This window comes from Chamaea fasciata, unplaced genomic scaffold (assembly GCF_029207755.1).
Source record: "Chamaea fasciata isolate MVZ Bird 193981 ecotype frontalis unplaced genomic scaffold, bChaFas1.0.hap1 SCAF_537, whole genome shotgun sequence".
In the NCBI taxonomy this organism is placed as follows: domain Eukaryota; kingdom Metazoa; phylum Chordata; class Aves; order Passeriformes; family Sylviidae; genus Chamaea; species Chamaea fasciata.
The window spans coordinates 46,815-66,192 of NW_027094622.1; the positions used below are offsets into that span (position 1 = coordinate 46,815).

The 19,378-nt window shown below is 55.3% G+C and overlaps 2 protein-coding genes across 3 annotated transcripts; one reads left to right on the plus strand and one right to left on the minus strand.

The window, feature by feature from the left end:
• Positions 1–84: 84 nt before the first annotated feature.
• PFKM (phosphofructokinase, muscle) lies at positions 85–7,979 on the minus strand. 2 transcript variants are annotated; one of them, XM_066208931.1, is made up of 22 exons: positions 7,881–7,979; positions 6,960–7,033; positions 6,798–6,875; positions 6,273–6,462; positions 5,459–5,624; positions 5,335–5,379; positions 5,140–5,248; positions 4,878–4,973; positions 4,692–4,784; positions 4,476–4,601; positions 4,193–4,257; positions 4,048–4,111; positions 3,584–3,730; positions 2,692–2,762; positions 2,517–2,604; positions 2,262–2,414; positions 1,702–1,866; positions 1,538–1,599; positions 1,212–1,323; positions 1,009–1,108; positions 534–639; positions 85–425 (listed from the first exon to the last, which is right to left on the minus strand). In XM_066208931.1, the coding sequence occupies exons 1-22, from the start codon at positions 7,969–7,971 to the stop codon at positions 278–280; spliced, it is 2,349 nt and encodes a 782-aa protein (XP_066065028.1). In that variant the 5' UTR covers positions 7,972–7,979; the 3' UTR covers positions 85–277. The 2 variants fall into 2 exon arrangements, with proteins under 2 accessions (XP_066065028.1, XP_066065027.1); XM_066208930.1 differs by having other exon boundaries at positions 2,262–2,604.
• Positions 7,980–10,141: 2,162 nt separating this feature from the next.
• Positions 10,142–18,947, plus strand: LOC136305631 (sentrin-specific protease 1-like). Its single transcript, XM_066208932.1, has 16 exons — positions 10,142–10,535; positions 11,257–11,329; positions 11,446–11,542; positions 12,099–12,234; positions 12,498–12,601; positions 12,822–13,057; positions 13,330–13,384; positions 13,531–13,569; positions 13,675–13,759; positions 14,121–14,273; positions 14,460–14,591; positions 15,046–15,249; positions 16,004–16,083; positions 16,504–16,588; positions 16,986–17,081; positions 17,718–18,947. Exons 1-16 carry the CDS (start codon positions 10,461–10,463, stop codon positions 17,778–17,780), a joined length of 1,713 nt encoding a protein of 570 aa, XP_066065029.1. The 5' UTR covers positions 10,142–10,460; the 3' UTR covers positions 17,781–18,947.
• The last annotated feature ends 431 nt before the right edge of the window (positions 18,948–19,378 follow it).

Genomic DNA, 19,378 nt, shown 5'->3' on the forward strand with positions numbered 1-19,378 from the left:
AATCCTGAGGATCAGGAGGGATTTGGGGTCAGTGGGATCCAGGTTCACCTTTCCATGGATTCACAGAGACCTGGAGCACTTGGACAAGCACTCAATTTATTGAAACATCTCTATTTTGTGACTTTTAACCCTAAAAACCTCAACCTTCACCACCCATCCTCAACTCATCATGCTATTGCTTGGGGACCACTTCCCAAAATCCCCAAAAAGCCCCAGAAGGCTGTGGGAAAGAGGGATTTTTGGGGTTCCCCAGGGCTGGCGGTGGCCACTGTCCCTGTCACACGGTGGCCTCGGGGACCAGAACCTTGCGGGTCAGGTGCTCCAGGTGCGCCGTGTCTGATGTGTCCAGCTCGATGTTGTACTTGGCCAGGATTTTGAGGATGGGCCTCAGCCTCAGCCACCACTGCTCCTTGGGGATGCGGTGCCTGAGGGGGGGACAGGACACAGACTGGGGGACATCCCTGGGGAGGGAATCCCAGGCTTTGTCCCACCTTCCCGGGGTGGGGAAGGGAGGGACAGGGAGGGACACGCACTCGAAATCCGTCTGCTGGTGCAGCTCAGCGATGGGCTGGAACACCAGGCTGCGCTTGCGCATCCCCAGCAGGCACGCCGAGTCGGCCGTGTTGGCAAAGATCCGGCCTGGGAAGGACACGGGAATGTTTGGGAACATCCAGCGATGTGGGAGGGAAGGGTGGGAATGTTTGTGAATCTTCAGGAGTGGGGGAACACGTGGGAGGGGAAGTTGGGAATGTTTGGGATCCTCCTGGAGCAAGGGTTGGGAATGTTTGGGATGCTCCAGGAGGGGAAAATGTTTGGGACCTTCCAGGAATGGAAGGTTGGGAATATTTGGAACCTTCCCGGAACGTTAGAGGGGAGATTGGGAATATTTGGGATCATCCAGGAGCAGGGAACACCCCCCAGAATCCGTGGGAGAGCCTTCTGGGAATGTTTGGGAATGTAGGGTCACTCGGGGGTCCCTTTGGGATTCCCCCCTCCCGCAGCACCCACCATGCCGGGAGCACTCCCTGATCTTCCCAGTGATCCAGGCCACGGCCTTGGCACCCATCTTGGTTCCGAAATTCCGGTCGAAGGGCGTGGGGCTGCCTCCCTGCACCGGGAGAATCCGGGATGAGCTGGGGAAATCCCCCAAGCCCTGATCCTTTTCCTGGGGGAATTCCCAAACCCTCACCCCATACCCAGGGAATTCCCACCTGCTGCATGTGCCCCAGGACATTTTTCCGGCAGTCAAAGACCCCTTTGCCCTCCTCAGAGTAGAGGTTGTAGATGAAATCTGTGGTGTAATTCTCATTGCAGCGCTCATTCCTACAGCAGGGACAGGATCAGGCCCAAATCCCACAATTCACCCCATCCCAAACAATTCCACTAATCCCAAACACTAGCACTATGGTGGGACCCCGAATCTTCTATCCCAGACCCATCACCACAGCAAGACCCCAGTTCTGCTGATCCCAAACCCAATCCCCACAGGGGTGACACGAGGTCCCCTCCGAGCCTTCCCCCCAAAGCTGGGGCCCACCTGAGCACAAGCCCCCTCTTCACCGTGGTCTTCATCTTCTCCGTCAGGTGGTCCACGTTGGCCTGCAGGGTTGGGAATGGGGTCAGGAGCGGGGTCAGGAATGGAAACCCACTGGTCCCACACCACCCAGGTGACCCTGGGGACAGGTAGACGGCTGTCCCCACCTGCAGGTCGCGGCTGCTGAAGGGCTCCTCGAAGATGTAGGCGGCGTCGGCACCGGCCGCCAGCCCGGCCATGGTGGCCAGGTAGCCACAGAAGCCACCCATGGTCTCGATGATGAACACACGGCGCTTGGTGCCGGCAGCCGACTGCTTGATCAGGTCACACGTCTGCCATGGGAATGGGATTTGGGGTCAGGAAAAGGGGTTTAGGGTCAGAGGATCAGGTGCCTGCCACAGACTGCTTGATCAGGTCACATATCTGAACTAGGGCAGGGTTTGGGGTCAGGAAAAGGGGGTTAAGGTCAGGGGAGTTGGGGGATTCCCATTGGAATCGCAGTGTGGTGATGGTGGTGGGAGAAGTGCTTTGGGATCAGGGGAATTTGGGGACTTCCACTGGGGTCTCACTATAGTGATGGTGTTTGGGATCAGGAGGGATATGGGATACAGGATTTGAGATCTCGCTGTGGTGCTGGTGTTTGGGATCAGAGGCTATAGGATTGGGGTTTGACCGTGGTGATGGTGTTTGGGATCAGGAGGATTTAAGGGGGTATTTGAGGTCTCACGGTGGTGATGGTGTTGAGGGCGGTGTCAGCACCGATGCTGAAGTCGGAGCCAGGGACGTTGTTGGAGACGGTGGCAGGGATGATGCACAGGGGGATGCAGAGCTCCTCGAAGCGTGCCCGGCCCTCCACCAGCTCCAGGCCACCCGTGAACGCCTGGGGGACAATGGGGACATCAGGAGACAATGCAAACAGGAGGGGGACAGTGGGGACACTGACCACGCCCTGGCCACACCCTGCTGACCACACCCCACTGACCTCGAAGCCGCCGATGATGACAAGTGCATGGATCCCAAATTTGCTGATGTTGGCACTGATCTCCTCGAAATATTTCTTGGGCAGGGTCCTGGGAAGGGGAAACTCTCCTGGATGAGCCTGACCAGAGTGGGGACCCCAGAGGGACCCCAAATGACCCCACACGGGGGCGGATCACCTCTTGGTGCCCAGTTTGGATCCTCCCAGCCCTGTCCAGCTGCCTACGGCATTCCAGCTGATCTCCTCCACCTGGGGGGAGAAATGGGGTTAATGGGGTGGGAGAAGGAACTGGGGTCACACTGGCGCCCCTCAACCCTATCAGAGTGACATTGTGGTCACACAATGTCCCCTCAGCCCTATCAGAGCCATACTGGGGTCACACAATGTTCCCTCAGCTCTCTCGGGATCACACAATGTCCCCTGGCTCCCAGACAGCAGCAGATTCGACCCATAGCAGGGCTGGGGTTTGGACAGGGGTTAAACACCCGCATCCCGAGGAATTCCTGAGGAATCCCCATCCCTGCAGGGCCACAACTGCTCCTTCCTAGGGCCTTTTCTTGCCCTCTTTTTCCCACAGGGATCACCCCATCCCGAAATCCATCCTGCATTTCCCAAACTCTTTTCCTACTCTATTTTCCCACTGGTATCTCCACATTCCCCAACCCTTCAAATTGTCTCCAGTCCCTCAAACCCATCCCGAGCTTCTCCCTTTTTCCACCCCCATTTACCCACTAGAATCTCCCCATCCCAAAAGCCAACCCCTCAAAGCTGGTGTGCACTCCTGAGCACCCCTTTTTCCCTCTGGGATCTCCACCTCCCAAAATCCAACCCTTAAAACCCATCCTGCACTTCTCACCCCTTTTCCCTAAAGGAATCTCGCCAGCTCAAAATCCAACTCTTCAAATCTATCGTGCCCTGGCCACCCCTTTATCCTGCAGGGATCTCCCCATCTGAACTCCTTTCCCCCATAGGACTCTCACCATCCCAAATGCCAGCACCTCAAATCCATCCCAAACCCCGTTCCCTGCAGGGTCTCCCCATCCCAAACCCCGTTCCCTGCAGGGTCTCACCATCCCAAAGGCCAGCCCCTCGAAGCCGTCGTGCACGGCCAGCATGCGGTGGCCGTGGATGAGGCCGATCCTCACAGTCGCCCGCACGGCCGCGTTCATCCCCGCGGCCGGAGCACCCACGTTCATCACGGCCACCGTGTACCCGCTCTGGGGGCAGCAACAGGGACATGGGGACAGGCATCAGTGGGCCTTGGGGACAGCAGTGGGATTGGGGTAGCCTGGGGTGGCCTTGGGGAGAGTTTTGTAACCACTCTGTGAGGTTAGGGGGCATGGCTGAGGTGGCCTTGAGGACAGTGGCAGGGTTGGGGTGTCCTGGGGAGGGACTGAAGTGGGTTTGAGGTGTCCTGGGTGGGATTCGGGTGGTATCCATCCCAGGGGTGTGCTGGGATGGAATTGGGGTGTTCTGGGATGGGATTTGGGTGTCCTGGGTTGGGCCCCCGCGTGCCCTCCCCGGTGCCCCCTACCTTGGTGGCAGGTGGGCGGATGTGAGCCAGCAGCTTGTACACGTTCCAGTTGTTCTGGAAGCTCCTAAAAATCAGGGAAATTTAGGGTTTGGGGCATTTTGTGGACATTGGGGAGCAGGGACAGGGACAGAGAGGTGCCACCCACCGGCCCCGCAGCTTCACTGCATCCTCGAAGCGTCCCTCATTCATGGCCGTGGTGACGTCCTTGGTCTGGGGGCACAGAGGGGGATTGGGGTGGGATTGGGATATCCTGGAATGCAATCAGGGTGTCCCAGGTAGGATTGAACTGTTCTGGGTGGCATTGGGGTGGAATGGGGTGTCCTGGGGTGGGATCTGTCCCTGGGCTGGGTTTGGGGACGTTTCAGGTGTAGGAACCATCCCTGGGCTGGGTCTGGGGGCATTCCTAGTGTCCCACCATCCCCACTCACCACCTGGACACACTCCATGAGGGGCAGGCGCACGGCCTGGTTGCCAGACAGACTGACCACGCAGGCGGGCGTGTCTGGCGTCCCCTCCAGCAGCGCCATCACGGCCTCCACACCCATCCTGCTGGCCTGAGGGGACACAGGGGGTGTCACCTCCCAGTGGGACTGTCACCTCCTGGTCCCCTCGTTTGGGGCCGGGGTGAGGAAGGAGGTGCCCACCAGGATGCGGTCGAAGGCTGAGGGCGTCCCTCCACGCTGGACATGGCCCAGGATGGTCACTCTGGTGTCGTACCCTAGACGTTTCACCACCAGCTGTGGGGACACAGATCTCCAGGACCGGCCCCGAAAAGGGGGGAGAAAAAGGGATGTCCCCCATGTCCCCTCTGTCCCCCCGTCCCCACTCACAGTCTTGATGTCGTCCGATGTGATGGGCTTGCCGTGCTTGTCGATGGCGCCCTCAGCCACGATGATGATGTTGAGCCTGGAGCCACCATCACGGGTCTGGGGGGAACATGGGGTGACAACAGGGATGGGGACAGGGGGACAGCCTCCATCCATCCATCCATCCATCCATCCATCCATCCATCCATCCATCCCTGTATCCATCCATCCCTGTGTCCATCTCTCCCCCCCTCCCTCCCTGCGTCAATCCCTCCCTCCCTCCCACCTCGGTCAGTCTCCTGCACAGGTGCTCCTCCCAGTCATCCTCAGGGGGCGACTCGGGGATGAAAACCCAATCGGCGCCGCAGGCCAGGGCCGTGATCAGCGCCAGGTACCTGAAATGGGGCCAAAAACAACTTTTGAGCCGGTTCTCCCTATTTTTGGGGTGTCGGGAACCCTCTCAGGTGCCACCAGCACGTACCCGCAGTGCCGCCCCATCACCTCCAGCACGAAAGTCCTCTGGTGGCTGTGGGGACAAGAAAGTGTCACCCACCCGAAACAGGAAGGCTGGGGGGTTGGGGACAATGAGGGGGTGTCCCTGTCACCTCTGCGCTGTGGTGGTGATGGCGTCCACGATCTCGATGATGCGGTGCAGCGCCGAGTCGGTGCCGATGGTCATGTCGGTGCCGCAGAAGTCGTTGTCGATGGAGCCCACCATGCCCACAATGTTCAGGTGGCTCGAGCGCTGCGCCTCCTCGGCCGTGATGCCACCTGGGGAAGGGGTGGGCAGGAGGGGGGGACGTCACCCCCCAGATGGTCACTCGGGAGGTAGAGGTGTCACAGGGATTGTTGGGGGGGGAAATGCTCAGCTTTGGGTGACAAAACCTCATATTTTTGTGTAGAACACCTTGATTTTGGAACCAAAACTCTTGTGGAATCAAACCTTTCCACATTCCCTTTCCCTGATGTGGGACCCCTCCCAAAATGTCCCCTTAGGGAGAATAGGTGCCACAGATCTCCATTTTGGGGAAAAGCCCCAAATTTTTGAGTGCCACACCCTGATTTTTTGAACCACACCCTCTTTTCTCTCTGTGTTCCCCCTTACACATCTTCAACAGTGCCCTAAACCTCCGTAATTAGAGGGAAAAAAACCCAAATTTGGAGTTTCACATCCTGATTTGGAACCAAATCTTTCCGCACCCCCGTTCTCTCTGTGTCCCCCCTCCAAAATGTCCCCTTGGAAAGCAAAAGTGCCCTAAACTTCCATAATTAGGGAAAACCCCGCATTTTTGTGTGGCAAAACCCGAATTTTTGTGTGCTTTTCAAACAAAATCTTTCTTTTTTGACCCCCACGCTTTCCCTCGCCCCCCCCCCTTCACCCCAGCGTGGTTGTGGGGCTCCCCCAAAGTCCCCCTGTACCAGTTTTGAGCAGCTCTGCCAGGAGCCCGCCCCACTCAGCGCGGAAGGTGTCGGCGCCGGTGAGGCTGCCGTCGCCGCCGATCACGCACAGGTTGGTGATGCCGCGCTTGACCAAATTCCGCGCGGCGCGAAGCCGCCCCTCGCGGGCGCGGAAATCCTGGCAGCGGGCGCTGCCGATCACCGTGCCACCCTGGGGATGGCAGGGGGCTGTCTGTGCGTCCCTGTGTCCGTCCACCCCTCTGTCCATCCACCCATCCCGTCCTGTTCCATCCCTGTGTCCGTCCCATGTCCATCCACCCCTCTGTCCATCCCATCCCATCCGTGTCTGTCCCTGTGTCCATCCCTGTGTCCGTCCCCACATCCCAGCTCTGGCGTTGGGTCATTTTTTTGCTTGAGCCCGGGCTCAGACTGGGACCAGTGTGGGACAAACTGGGGCCAGGGAGGAGCACACCCAGTGCCCCCCCCAGCCAGGGCGGGGTTCCTCCAGTATCCCTCTGTCCCCCTGTCCCTGTCTGCATCCCTCACCAGCTGCAGCATCATGGACACGCTCTCCCACGTGGCCTCCTTGATGTGGTCGCCGCCATCCACCAGCCCCTGGTAGCCCTGGGGGGGACAGTGGTTACATGACACCTTTTCCCAAACCTCAGGGTGGCGATGTGGAATTTTGGGACTGGGGCTGGCACTGACCTCATACACGAAGAACACCCGGGCCCCGGTGTAGATCCCCACGCGCACCACGGCGCGCACGGCCGCGTTCATCCCTGCGGGGACACGGCGGGCACTCTGTGACCCCTCGGACGCCTGCTGCCCCCCGGGGACATCCTCAAAGCCACCCCCGAAGTTGTCATTCCCGTCTCCCCCCCCCCAGCTGCCACCCCCTTGGGGACACCCCAAATCCGTCCCCCCCGTCCCCTCCCCCTGTCTCCCCCCTCGCAGCTGCCATCCCCTGGGTTATTTTTGCCCTGGTGACCTTTGGTGGCAGCGCCTGACACGGGTGACAAACACGGGGGCGGGGGGGGGAGGGGACAGTCCGGGGGGGCCCCCTGGCCTGGCACCCCCCCATGTCCATCTGGCCCCCATGCTTGGGACCTGGGACCCCGGGAAAAATCCCAAATTTGGGGATGAATCCTTGGAGGTTTGGGCAATCCCGATTATTTTGACTCCGTGCCAAAGTGCTGCCAGTGTCCCCCTAGAGTCCCCTCCCCGAATTTTGTCACCGTTGTTCCCCCCGCCCCGGCATCGCGAAACTCCCCCGAACTCCGCCTGACCCCAAAATCCCCCCAAGGTCATTCCCAAAACCCCAATCCAAGGAAAACTCTGTCTGCTGTGGGATCAAAATCCCGTTTTTTACCCCAAAAAGAGCCGTTTTAGGGATTTGGGGGGAGGGGATTTTTAGGGATTTGGGGGGGGATTTGGGGGGAAATTTGAGGGGATGTGGGGCGGGGGTTTTGGGATCCCAGGGATTTCGGGATCCCGGGGGATTTGAGGAGTTTGGGGAGGAAGGGGGAGAAATTGGGGGGGATTTGGGGCGGGGTTTTGGATCCCTGGGAGTTTTGGGGTTGAAAGGATTTGGGATCCTGAAGATTTGGGATTTTGGGGTCCCCTTACCCTGCGCGTCCCCCCCGGAGGTGAGGACGGCGATGGCTTTGCCGGCCCCCAGGGTCTCGGGGTGCCGGGCTCCCGCGGGGCTCGGAGGCATTCTCCTGCCTGGAAAAAATCGGGAAATTCGGGTGAATCCCAAGGCGGGAAGCGCGGCTCTGTCCCTCCGGGTGGCGCTGCCAGCGCAGAGTGGCACCGCCGGGGGAGGGACACGGGGACAGGGACATCGGGACAGCCCCGCTGCCACCGCCGGGACACTCCCGCTCGGGGGGGGGGGCGCCGGGGGACTCCTTACTGGGGCCAGTTTGTCCTCGTTACTGGTCCCAGTCACTATTCCCTGCTGGAGCCAGTCTGTCCTTACTGGTGCCAGTCTGTCTTTACTGGTCCCAGTTTGTTTTCCCTGCGGGAGCTGCCCTGCTCTCTTTACTGGTGCCGGTTTGCCCTCCTTACTGGTCCCAGTCTCTGTTCCCTACCGGTCCCACTCTGTCCTTCCTGGTGCCAGTCTTGTGTCCTCGGCAGTCCCAGTCCCTCCTTACTGGGGCCGGTCTGTCCTCACTGGTCCCAGTTCCTGTTCCCAGTGGGAGCTGCTGTGTCTTACTGGTTCCAGTTTGTCTTTACTGGTCCCAGTCTGCATTCCCAGTGGTTACTGGTCTGCCCTCCTTACTGGTGCCAGTCTGTTCTTACTGGTTCCAGTCCATATTCCCTGTGAGAGCTGCTCTGCACTTCTTACTGGTGCCAGTCTTCTTTCCTTACTGGTCCCAGTTTGTTCTTAGTGGTTCAAGTCTTTATTCCCAGTGGGAGCTATTCTGCGCTCCTTACTGGTGCCAGTTTTTTCTAATTGGGGCCAGTCTGTCCTTACTGGTGCCAGTTTGTCCTTACTGGGGCCAGTCTGTCCTCCTTACTGGTGCTGCTCTGTCCTCACTGGTTCCAGTCTGCATTCCTTGTTTGTCCCAGTCTCTCTTCTCTGTGGTTACTGGTCTGCCCTCCTTACTGGCGCCAGTTCATCTTCCCTACTGGTCCCAGTCCGTCCTTACCAGTCCCAGTGTGTGTTCTCTGTGGGACACGCTCTGCACTCCTCACTGGTTCCAGACTGCTTTCCTTACTGGTCCCAGTCCCTGCCTCTCCCGGCTCCGCTTCCCTGCCCATCCCAGTCTGGGGGCGTTACTGGTCCCAGTCCCTGTTCCCTGCTGATTCCGGTACCTCTCCCTGACCGGTTCCAGTTCACCACCAGTCCCGGTGCGGGGGTATTACTGGTCCCGGCCCGGGGCCGTTACTGGTCCCGGCTGCTGTTCTCAGTGGGATCTGCTCTGCTTTCCTTACTGGGTCCCAGTCCCCGTTCCCTGCCGCTGCCTCTCCCGGCTCCGGCTCGATGCCGGTGCCGGTCCCCGCTGCCCGTGGGCGCACTGACCTGCGGAGCGCCGCCGGCCCGGCCCGGGGGGCAGCAAGGACAGCAGGAGGAGGAGGAGCGCGGCCACGGAGAGCGCGGCCGGGGCCAGGAGCCCCGGGGACACCGGGACCGCCACCATGGCCCGGGGACAGCGCCGGGGACAGCCCGGACAGCGCCACCATGGCCCGGCGACAGCGCGGGGAGACGGGCTGGGACCTGGGATTGGCCGCGGGGAGCGGTGTAACGGGATCGGAGTAATGGGATCGGGGCAATGGGATCGGCTGTAATGGGATCAGCTGCAGGGACCGCCTATTATGGGATTGACTGTAATGGCATCAGCTATTATGGGATCAGCTGTAATGGGATTGGCCGTAGGGTCCGGCTGTTGCGGGGTTGACTGTAATGGGATCAGTTCTAGTGGGATCCGCTATTATGGGATTGGCTGGAACAGTTTTGGATGTAGGGACCAGCTGTAGCAGGACTGACCGTAGGGAGAAACCGGAATGGCATCAGCTGTAATGGGACACGCCCAAACAACAGTGACCCTCACAGGGTGATGTCCTATGGGGTAGCACCTCCCCACAGAGTGACCCCGCTTTAGGGTCACAGCCCCCACAGAGTGACCACCCACCGCAGAGTGACCCCGTGTAGGGTCACAGCCCCCACAGAGTGACCACCCACCGCAGAGTGACCCCGTGTAGGGTCACACCCCCACAGAGTGACCACCCACCGCAGAGTGACCCCGTGTAGGGTCACAGCCCCCACAGAGTGACCACCCACCGCAGAGTGACCCCGTGTAGGGTCACACCCCCCGGCCGGAGTGACCCGACTTCTCTGCGACGGCACCTGGGGCGTCCACCCCGCCAGGGGGCGCTCTCTTCTCCCAGCAACGCGCGTCTCGTTCCCCTGCTCTCGCGCCACTTCCGGCGGCGCATCACCGCCGGCGTTCGCTTCCGCTGCCGCCACCTCCTCGCCGCCGCCGCCGAGCCCGGGAGAACCGCGCGCGCTCGGGACGCTTCCGGCCCCGCTTCCGCTTCCGGCGGAGGGGAGCGAACCAGCGGCGGCGGCTCCGGGCCCTGCTCCGCTCCCGGACCCCGCTCCTCTCGCATCCGCTGCCCTCACTCCGTCCTCCGCCGTCGCCGGCCTCCTCCCCCTGCCCGGTTCTGCCGCTGCCCGGGGCCGAGGCGGCGGCGCTGCCCCCGATGAGGATGGAGGCCCGGGAGGCGGCGCGGGCCCGGCCCGGCCCGGCCTTCAAGGCCTTGGGCGCCGAGAGCAAGGTGCGGAGCGGGGCCGGGGCATCCCCGGGCCCCTTTTCCCTCGGGCCGGAGCCGCCCCGCGCCCTCCCCTCATGGAATTGCGGCGGGATCTGGGCGGGAAGGCGGTTTTGGGAGATTTTTGGGACAATTGCCCCATCCCAGGGTGCTCCCGGGCCACTTCCCAGCTGCCCCTTCTCTGGGACAGCTCAGCCTGAAGAGCCCAGAAATCAAATCCCAAAACCCGGGTTTGGGTGTTCCCGGTTCATGACGTGGGAATTCCGCCTGGAATTTGCCGGGAATGGGGAGCCCCGGTGTGGGATCCACCCCGGGCCCGGAGCTGCGAAATTCAGGATTTTTCCAGCGGTTTTTGGGTTTTTTCTGCTCCATAAATTCTCTCTATAAAATTTGGGAGTTGTGACCTTTAGGAGCTGCGAGTCTGGGGAGTTGGCAGTTTTAGGAATTGTGAACTTAAGGAGTTTTGCGTTTGGGGAGTTGGGAATTTTGTGGTTTGTGATTGTTAGGAATTGCAAACTCTAGGAACTGGGAATTTTGGAGATTATGAGGTTTTGGAATTGGGAATTTTGGGAATCATGAACTTTAGGAGTTGTGAATTCTTGCCACCGTTCCCGGCCAACCCTGGGAACACCCTTCGCTTTTCCCTATAATTTTCCTGGATTCCTCCCTGACATTTTGCCATTTTTAACAAAATCATTGGAACTTTCCCCACTCTTTTTTTTCCCAGTTTTTCCCCCCCAAACTCAGCAGCTTCTCCTGCCCTGCCGGGAACTCTTCCTGCTCCCTCAGCTACACCCCAGGTGAGTTTTCCCTCTGGAATTTGGGATTTGGGGCTTTTTTTCCCTAAAAACAACTCCTGGAGAAGGGGAAATTTGGGTTGGTTTTTTTTGGGAATTCCCGGTGTTTTTCCCCTCAGAAATTCAGGAAAGATTCCCGGGAGCCAACGGGCAGTGGAGGAGCTCCAAGCCCCGGGGGAGCCGAGGCTCCTTCCTGGAGACCCGGAAAAACCCCAGGTGTGTGCAGCAGATCCCAGATTTGCGGGTTTTATTTGATATTTCTCCGGGGTTTTATTTGGGACTTGGGAGTTTTGTGATTTGAGGAATTCTTGGGGTTTATTTTGGGATTTTTTTGAGAGTCTTGGGATTTTTTTGGGTTTTCATTTCCTTTTGGGGAGGATTTTTCAGCAGGTTTGATTTGAGATTTTGGGTTTTTGGGGGAGGGTTTTTTGAGATTTTTTTGGTGGGGTTTGTGATTTTTAGCTTTTTAAAAGTTTTATTTGGGATTTTTGAGGGAGGTGGGATTTGGAGGATTTATTTGGGGAGTGGGTATGATTTATTTGGGGGGGATTTCTCTGTGGGGTTTATTTGGGTTTTTTTGCGGGGGAGGGATGGGGATTTTATTTGGGATTTTGAGGGTTCTTTGGGGGATTTTTGGGTTTCCTTTTGAATTTTGGGGCATTTCATTTCTCCTTTTGTGTGATCTTCTGGGGTTTTTTTTTTATTTGGGATTTTAAACCAATTTGCGGGATTTGCAGCAAACAAACCTGAGGTGTTTTTTCTCTCCTTCCAGTGGGAATTCCAGCACTTTTGGGGGAAAATCTGCCCTCCACGGAGCCTCTTTCCCCCTCAAACCAGCCCCGAGCCCCTCCTGGAGCCGCCGCAGCCCCAAAAAGGCCCCGAGACGATTCCTGAGCGCAGCCGAGGAGGTGACGGGGCTGGGAACAGGGAAATCCCGGGAAATCCTGGGGGTTTTGTGGGATCAGGGGGGTTCAGGCAGAGCTGGGGGCACTGCTGGGGTTAAACACCAAATTCCTGGGGTTTTTCCAGCCCTAAATCCCAGGTTTTTGGGGTTTTTCTCAGCATTGCCTTCGTGGGATCTCACCAACCCCCTGAACTTGTGGGGAATCCCCCGGGATCAGCCGCTTCCAAGGTTTTGACAGGAGTTTTTTCCGTGGTCTTTCCCCCACAGACTGTGAGGGAGGAGGAGCGGGAGATTTACCGGCAGCTGCTGCAGATGGTGACTGGGAAGAGATTCTCCAGCTGCAAACCCTCCCCGCTGCTCCCCTTCCACCTGTGAGTGGGGAACATCCCAAAAAATCCCCAAAGCCCTGCCCCGAATCCCTAAAAACCCTCCCAAATCCCTGAAAACCACCAAAGACCTTGCCCAAGTCCCAGACCTCTCCAAACACTCTTCCCTAATCCCAAAACACCCCAAAACGTCTCCCCAGATCCCAAATCTCCAACCTTTCTCCGGGAATTTCCCTAACTGGGTTGTTGGGGGTTTTTTTTGCAGCTCCCGCTGTCCCCGTTCCGGCCCCTCTCTGCCCCAAGAGACTCCCAGGGATGATCCCGAGGCGCTGGAAATTCCCAAAATCCCGGGCCCTGTTCCGCATTCTCTGGAGCCGCCCCAGAATTCCCAAAATGCCCCTCTGGGCCCCTCTCCGGGTTTTCCTGGGGGGTTCCAGCCCCGGAATTCCGTGGCCCCACAGCAGCGGGAGGAGGAGCCGGTGGCCGGGGCGCAGAGTGAAGGTAAAAATTCCTGCGAATTCCAGGAAAGTAATCCCGAAATACCCCAATAAAACTGCTGGAACAAAAATCAAATAAAACCCAAAAAGTCTGAAATTAATTAAAGAAAAAAAAATCCCCCCAAAAATTCCCCAAATCCCAAACAAAATGAAAACCAAATCCTGGGAAAGGGATTTAAATCCTAGGGGAAGTCCAGGGGTTTTTGTTTGGGATCGGGCAGGATTTGGAGTGGGAAGTGAGGAGGACGAAATTCCAGGAATTTTTCCCATTTTTAGGGTCAGATTCTGTCATTTTGCTCAAGGTCAAGGATTCCAGGACTCCGGCTCCAAGGTAAGGGGTGGGAAATGGGGGAATTTTGGGGATTTTTAGGGACACAGGGAGGTGACAATAAAGAGGGACTGGGTGAGAATTTGGGAATTCCGGGGAAATTCCGGGATTTTTGATCACTTCCAACCGTCCTTTCTCCCTCTTTCCAGCCTCCCCTTTTTCCAGGCCGAGCTATGGATCAAGGAGCTGTGAGTTAATATTCCCTGCTGCCTTTTCCTGGGAGTTTTGGGGTGGAAAAACCAAAATCCTGATTTTTTAAATCGATTTTTCCATGAAAATTCTGGCTTTTCCAGGACTAGCGTCTATGATTCCCGAGCCAGAGAGAGGTGGAGGCAAATTGAGGAGCAGAAAGCTCTGGCTCTGCAGCTCCAGAGCCAGGTGAGAATTTCATGGAAAAACACCCTGGATTGGGAAAATCAGGGGGAAAATGGGAAAAATCGACTATTTTGAGGCCTTTGTGCTTCGCAGTCCTGGGATAAACAGCAGAGAGGAGAGGGAATGTTGTCCCAGATTGGAAATTATGGGAAATTTTGGCACTGGGAGGGCTTTCTGTGCTTGGAAAAGGGGTCAGAATCCATGGAAATGGGGAAAAAATGCAGATGTGACACCTGGGGACGGGGTTGGGTGGCTCTAGAAGGGTTAATTCCACGATCCCAGGGATTTTTCCCGATTTTATTGGTCCTAAATCCTCCTTTTCCCTGATCCCAGATGTGTCATTCCCAAATCTCTGCTCCCACAGCGTCTCCAGGAGCGGGAGCGCTCGGTGCAGGACCTGGTGGACCTTCACCTCAGGGTTCCCCTGGAGAAGGAGATCCCGGTGTCCGTGGGGCCCGAGGGGCCGGAGCGCACCCGCCCGGGCCAGGGCGACGAGGAATTCCCCGAGATCACCGAGGTGGGGCCGGGGGCCAAGACGCAGGGAAGGAGCAACGGGATTCCTGGGATTTGGGGGGCGGGAATGGAGCCCCTGCGACCTCTGCCCGTTGAGTTGGTGGTTTAAGGGACAGAGGATGAATTGGGGGTTAAATGTGTGGGGACTGGGCAGCAGGAAAAGCAGGAATTCTGTCTCCCCTTCCTGCAGGAAATGGAGAAGGAGATCAAGAGCCTTTTCCGAGGAGGGAACCAGGATGAGGTGCTGAGCGAGGCTTTCCGCCTGACCATCACCAGGAAGGACATCCAGACCCTCAACAACCTCAACTGGCTCAACGACGAGGTGAAAACCCAAAAATTCCCATTTGCCACCCATTTCCAGCAGTTTGGAAGGGAAAAATGGATGGGTTTGGTGCTGGGAGGGGATTTGTTGGTTGATATTCCCACCCTGGAGTAATAAATCCACGGGGAAAGTTCTGTAAAATAAAGATAATTTCATTTCTGTGAGGGAACAAGGATAGTGGGAGGATGGGATTGATGTGAACAGGGAAAACAAGTAAATCTTAAAGACAGGCTTAAATAAAGGCAAATTCCTAAAAATCTTTGGATTTTTTCTGGGATGTTTTCATCCTGTGGAGCTATTGCAAACCCCCCCCTGGGATTTTTGAAGGTTTTAATGCAAATCCTCCTTTTGGGGGGTTTGTTCCCTAACTTTACACAGGGTCACGTATCTGAACCTGATAATGTACACTATTAAAAAGTCCAAAATCCTGTCTGTTTTCCCTTTCTTTTCCCAGATCATCAATTTCTACATGAATTTGCTGATGGAGAGGAGCAAGGAGAAGGATTTGCCCGCAGTCCACGCCTTCAACACCTTTTTCTTCACGAAATTAAAGACTGCAGGGTACCAGACTGTGAAAAGATGGACAAAAAAAGTGGATATTTTCTCTGTGGATCTGCTCCTGGTGCCCATCCACCTGGGAGTGCACTGGTGCCTGGCTGTGAGTGCCTGAATTATCCCAGAAAATCTTAGCTTTGGGATTTAGGGCCCGATTTTCATTGGGTTTGGGTGATGCTGGGGGAGAACTTTGTGTTCGTGGCTCAAATCCGAGTGTAAAGGGAAATAACGAAGGCAGGAGCAGCTTTTTGTGGGGTTTTTCAGTCTTTAAACTCAGCCTGGAGGTCATTTTAGGGAATTTATTCCCTTGGGAAGATCTGATTTCCCGGTTCCCACCAACTCCTGGTGCCACAGGATCTTGTTAAAGAGATTTAGGGCACAGATATTTCACTTTCCCCCCTCCTTTGTCCCGTCCCCTCCCCTGGCTCCTGGGATCCTGCAGGGATTTTCAGCTCCTTTACCAAAACCCTCCTCAAATTATTAATTCCTGCTTGAATTATCAATTAATTCCAGGGAAAAAGGGGTAATTCCCACCACAAATGACATGGGAACGGGGAGGGAAAGCACCAAACCCCCCCCAGACTGGGGCCCTGAGAGGTGGGGCAGAATCGCCCTAAAGCTGTGGGAGGAGCAGTAGCAACCATAATAACAGCAATAATAATTACTAGTAATAAATCAATAATAAGTAATAATACGAGAGGCTGATTTCGACATTCAGGGATTGAAAACACAGCAGGAAACTGGGATTTCTTGGCGGAAGTCCTCCTCTGGTGTGAAATAACCTGGATTTTTTTTTTTTCCTGGCAAGGAAAATTCCCGATCTTTCCGCCCATTTTAAGGAATTTTTCTCTGTGCAGGTGGTGGATTTCAGGAAAAAAACCATAACCTACTATGATTCCATGGGGGGGATCAACAGTGAGGCCTGCAGGATTCTGCTGTGAGTAAAATCCCTTCCCTGGGGAAATCCCACTGCTGCTTCCCCGGCCTTGAAAACATCAACTTGGCCCATTTCGGGGCCGTTTTAGGGTAATTTTTAGGTGCCTTTAGGACCTTTTTAAGGTCCCTTTGTGGTCATTTGTTGGGCTCCTTTAGAGTAATTTTTGCTGTTTTTCAGTTCTTTCTCCCCTTTCAGGATCTGGAAGATTCCTGCTCTTCCCTGGAATTTCCTCCCGCAAATCCTAGGAATTCCCTCCTTTTTTTTTTTTTTGTCCCGTGAGATTTGGCCTCTCCTGATTTAGATTTTTTAGGGGGGTTAATTTGTTAATCCCAACCCTGAATCCCTGTGGCCAAACAGAAAATACCCTCAGAATTCCCATTTTTTCATAAATTCCAGCTTTTCCTGCTCCTTTTCCCACAGGCAGTACCTGAAACAGGAAAGTTTGGATAAGAAAAGGAAGGAATTTGACACCAATGGATGGGCCCTGCTGAGCAAGAAGAGCCAGGTTTGGACAGCCCAGAATTCTGAAAAATTTGGGATTTCCATGGATTCCCAGCCCTTTTTGGGGCCCCTTTTCCCTCAGCAATTCCTGGGAAGAAAAGGAGGGAACAAATACCAAATTTTGGGAGAGGAAATTTTCCACAGGGATGGGATCAAGGGGAAGGGTTTAGGTGGGATTTGGAGAAGGTGGGAGAAGAAGAAAGAAGAAATCCTGGAATTCTGGGACCTGTCCAGCCCAGAAAATTCTGGATTTCTGGGACCTTTCTGGTTTTCCCAGCAGGAGGTGCCACCGGAATTTCGCCCAGATTTCAGTGGGATTTTGGGGATTTTCCTAGCCCTGGGGGTTTGGGGGAGCTGGGGAATGTAGGAATTTGGGAATGTTGATTCCCATTTTCCCCCAGGAGATCCCCCAGCAGATGAACGGCAGCGACTGCGGGATGTTCGCCTGCAGATACGCCGAGTGCATCTCCAAGGACAAACCCATCAACTTCACCCAGGTACCCGCATTCCAGGGGCTGCAATTCCCGAATTCCCGAATTCCCCAGCTTGCAAATCCCCAGGGCCAGGAAAAGCCCAAAATTCCAGTGAAATTTGGGGGGAATTCCAGCGTTCCTCGCCCAATCCCAAGGAATTCTCACCTTATTTCCCATCCCCAGCACCCCACAGGGAATTGTTCCCGAATCCCTGTCCCAAGTCACTGAGAAAAGCTCCCAACCCCCAGTGCCATGGAAAAGCCCCCAAATTCCCCCCAAAATCTGGGGCAAATCCCCCATTCCTTCCCAAAATCCCAAGGAATTCCTGGGTTATTCCCCATTGCCAACCTCCGGGAATATCCCACTTCCCTCTTCCAGCATTCCCAGATCCCAGCATCGCCAAATTCCCTCAGGTCCCAAACCCCCTGGGCAGGGCCAGGGCCAGGGTCAGGAAGACCCCAAATCCCAGCCAAATCTGCGTAAATTCCACAGGCTTTTTCCTGAATCCCAAGAAATGCCTGCTTTTCCCCCATTCCCACAATCCCAAAGCCCCAAATTTCCCCCTTTGCCCTATTTTTCATGGAAGATTTGCCCCTGGATGAGCAAACCCTGACCAAAATTCCCGGTTTTTTCCCATTTTCTCCCCCAAAATTCCCAAAGCAACACATGCCCTATTTCCGGAAGAGGATGGCCTGGGAAATCCTGCACAGGAAGCTCCTCTGATGCTGGAAAAATCCTGAAATTCCATGGATTTGGATCAGAAGAATCCTGGGATTCTCCTCGGGACACAGCCAAGGAACTCCGGGTCCTGCTCTTCCCAAAAACCCTCCGGATTTGGGGGGAATAGAAAAGTTTGGAAGCACAGTTGGGATTTTTTGGAGTTTTTTTCCCTCTTCTGAGATTCCAGGATGGATTTTCCTGCTTTTCTGTCTGCTGGGATGGGGTAATTTAGGAATTTTGGGCTTTTTGGAGCTGGATTTTCAGGAAAAGGGAGGCACCTCCATGGATTTGGGGTGGGAAAATCTGGATTTGGGAAAAGGAAGGGGAGTGTTTGGTTCCGGATGGAATTTTTGGGGATCATTCCCATTTTTTCCGCCTCACTCCCTAAGTTTGGAGATTTTATCCATGAGAAAACCTGGATTGAGATCCCTGGGAATAATTCCTGCTTAAATCCCATTTTTTCCCAATTTTTCTTCCCAAATTCCTGCATTTTAGCACCATTTTTTTCTGAGATTAAACTCCGGAATGCCAGAATTCCTCTGGATTTACACCCAAACTTTGCTTCTCTGAGGGATACACCCCAAAACCTGAGGAAAATCCAGGATTTTTGGAGAATTTTTGGGAATGTTCCCCTTCTTTGAAGCTGCTTCATCCCGGCAGCTCCTGTTGCTTTTTCCAGCTGCTTTTCCCACTTCTTCCAGGAAAAAAACCCCTCCCAAATCCCAGGAACTGCAGAACCATGGGAAAAGCCCCAGAATACTGGCATCCCTTCGATTTTTCCCATAAAAAACACAGGATTATTTGAGGAGCTTTTCCCACCCCTTTCCCTGGATTAATTTATTCCCAGTTTTTTTTTTTTTTTTGGAGCCTCCCAAGCCTCTGGATTTGCTCTGCCTGGTGGAAAAGATTTCTAAGGAAAAGAAAAGTGGGAAAAATCCCAAATTTTTATATTTTCCCTCTCCTGCAGGAGCTGGGTATTTTTTCTATTTTTCCCGAGTTGGGAGCTGAAGTTTTATACAGAATTCCCGAATTTTTGGAGCCCTTTTTCCCGATTTTTTCCCAGCCCCTTTGTCCCTTTGGATTCCAAATTCCCTCCCCTGTTTTATACCAGATTTGTTTCCTACTTTTTTTATCTTTTATTGGAATTAAAGGTCTGAAAGAAAAAACAAACCCAAACTGGAATTGTGGAATTTTCCTGCTTTTGATGCTCCTTGGGTGGGAATTCCAGGAAAAGGGTTTGGGGTCGTTCATCCTCAGCTGCAGAAATCAGGGAAAATTCCCCAGAGTCAGGAAGAAATGTCCCAAATCTGAGGTAGATGCCGAAAAATCCAGGGAAGATGTCTCAAAACCTGGTAAAAATGCCCCAAAACCCAGGAAGATGCCCCCAGATCCCCTAGAAAATGACCCCAATTCCCACGGGAGCCCCTCAAATCCCATCAGGAATTCCCTCCCCGCCGTCAGGTGACAAAGGTCCCTTCACACCTTCCCCTGCCCCGACCGGATCCGTCACTATTTTTACAAAAATTCCCAGAAAAAGCCGGGATTTGGGATTAAAGCGCCCTTTGTAGGGCTGGGGTTGGCAGCGGCCGTGCATGCCGGGC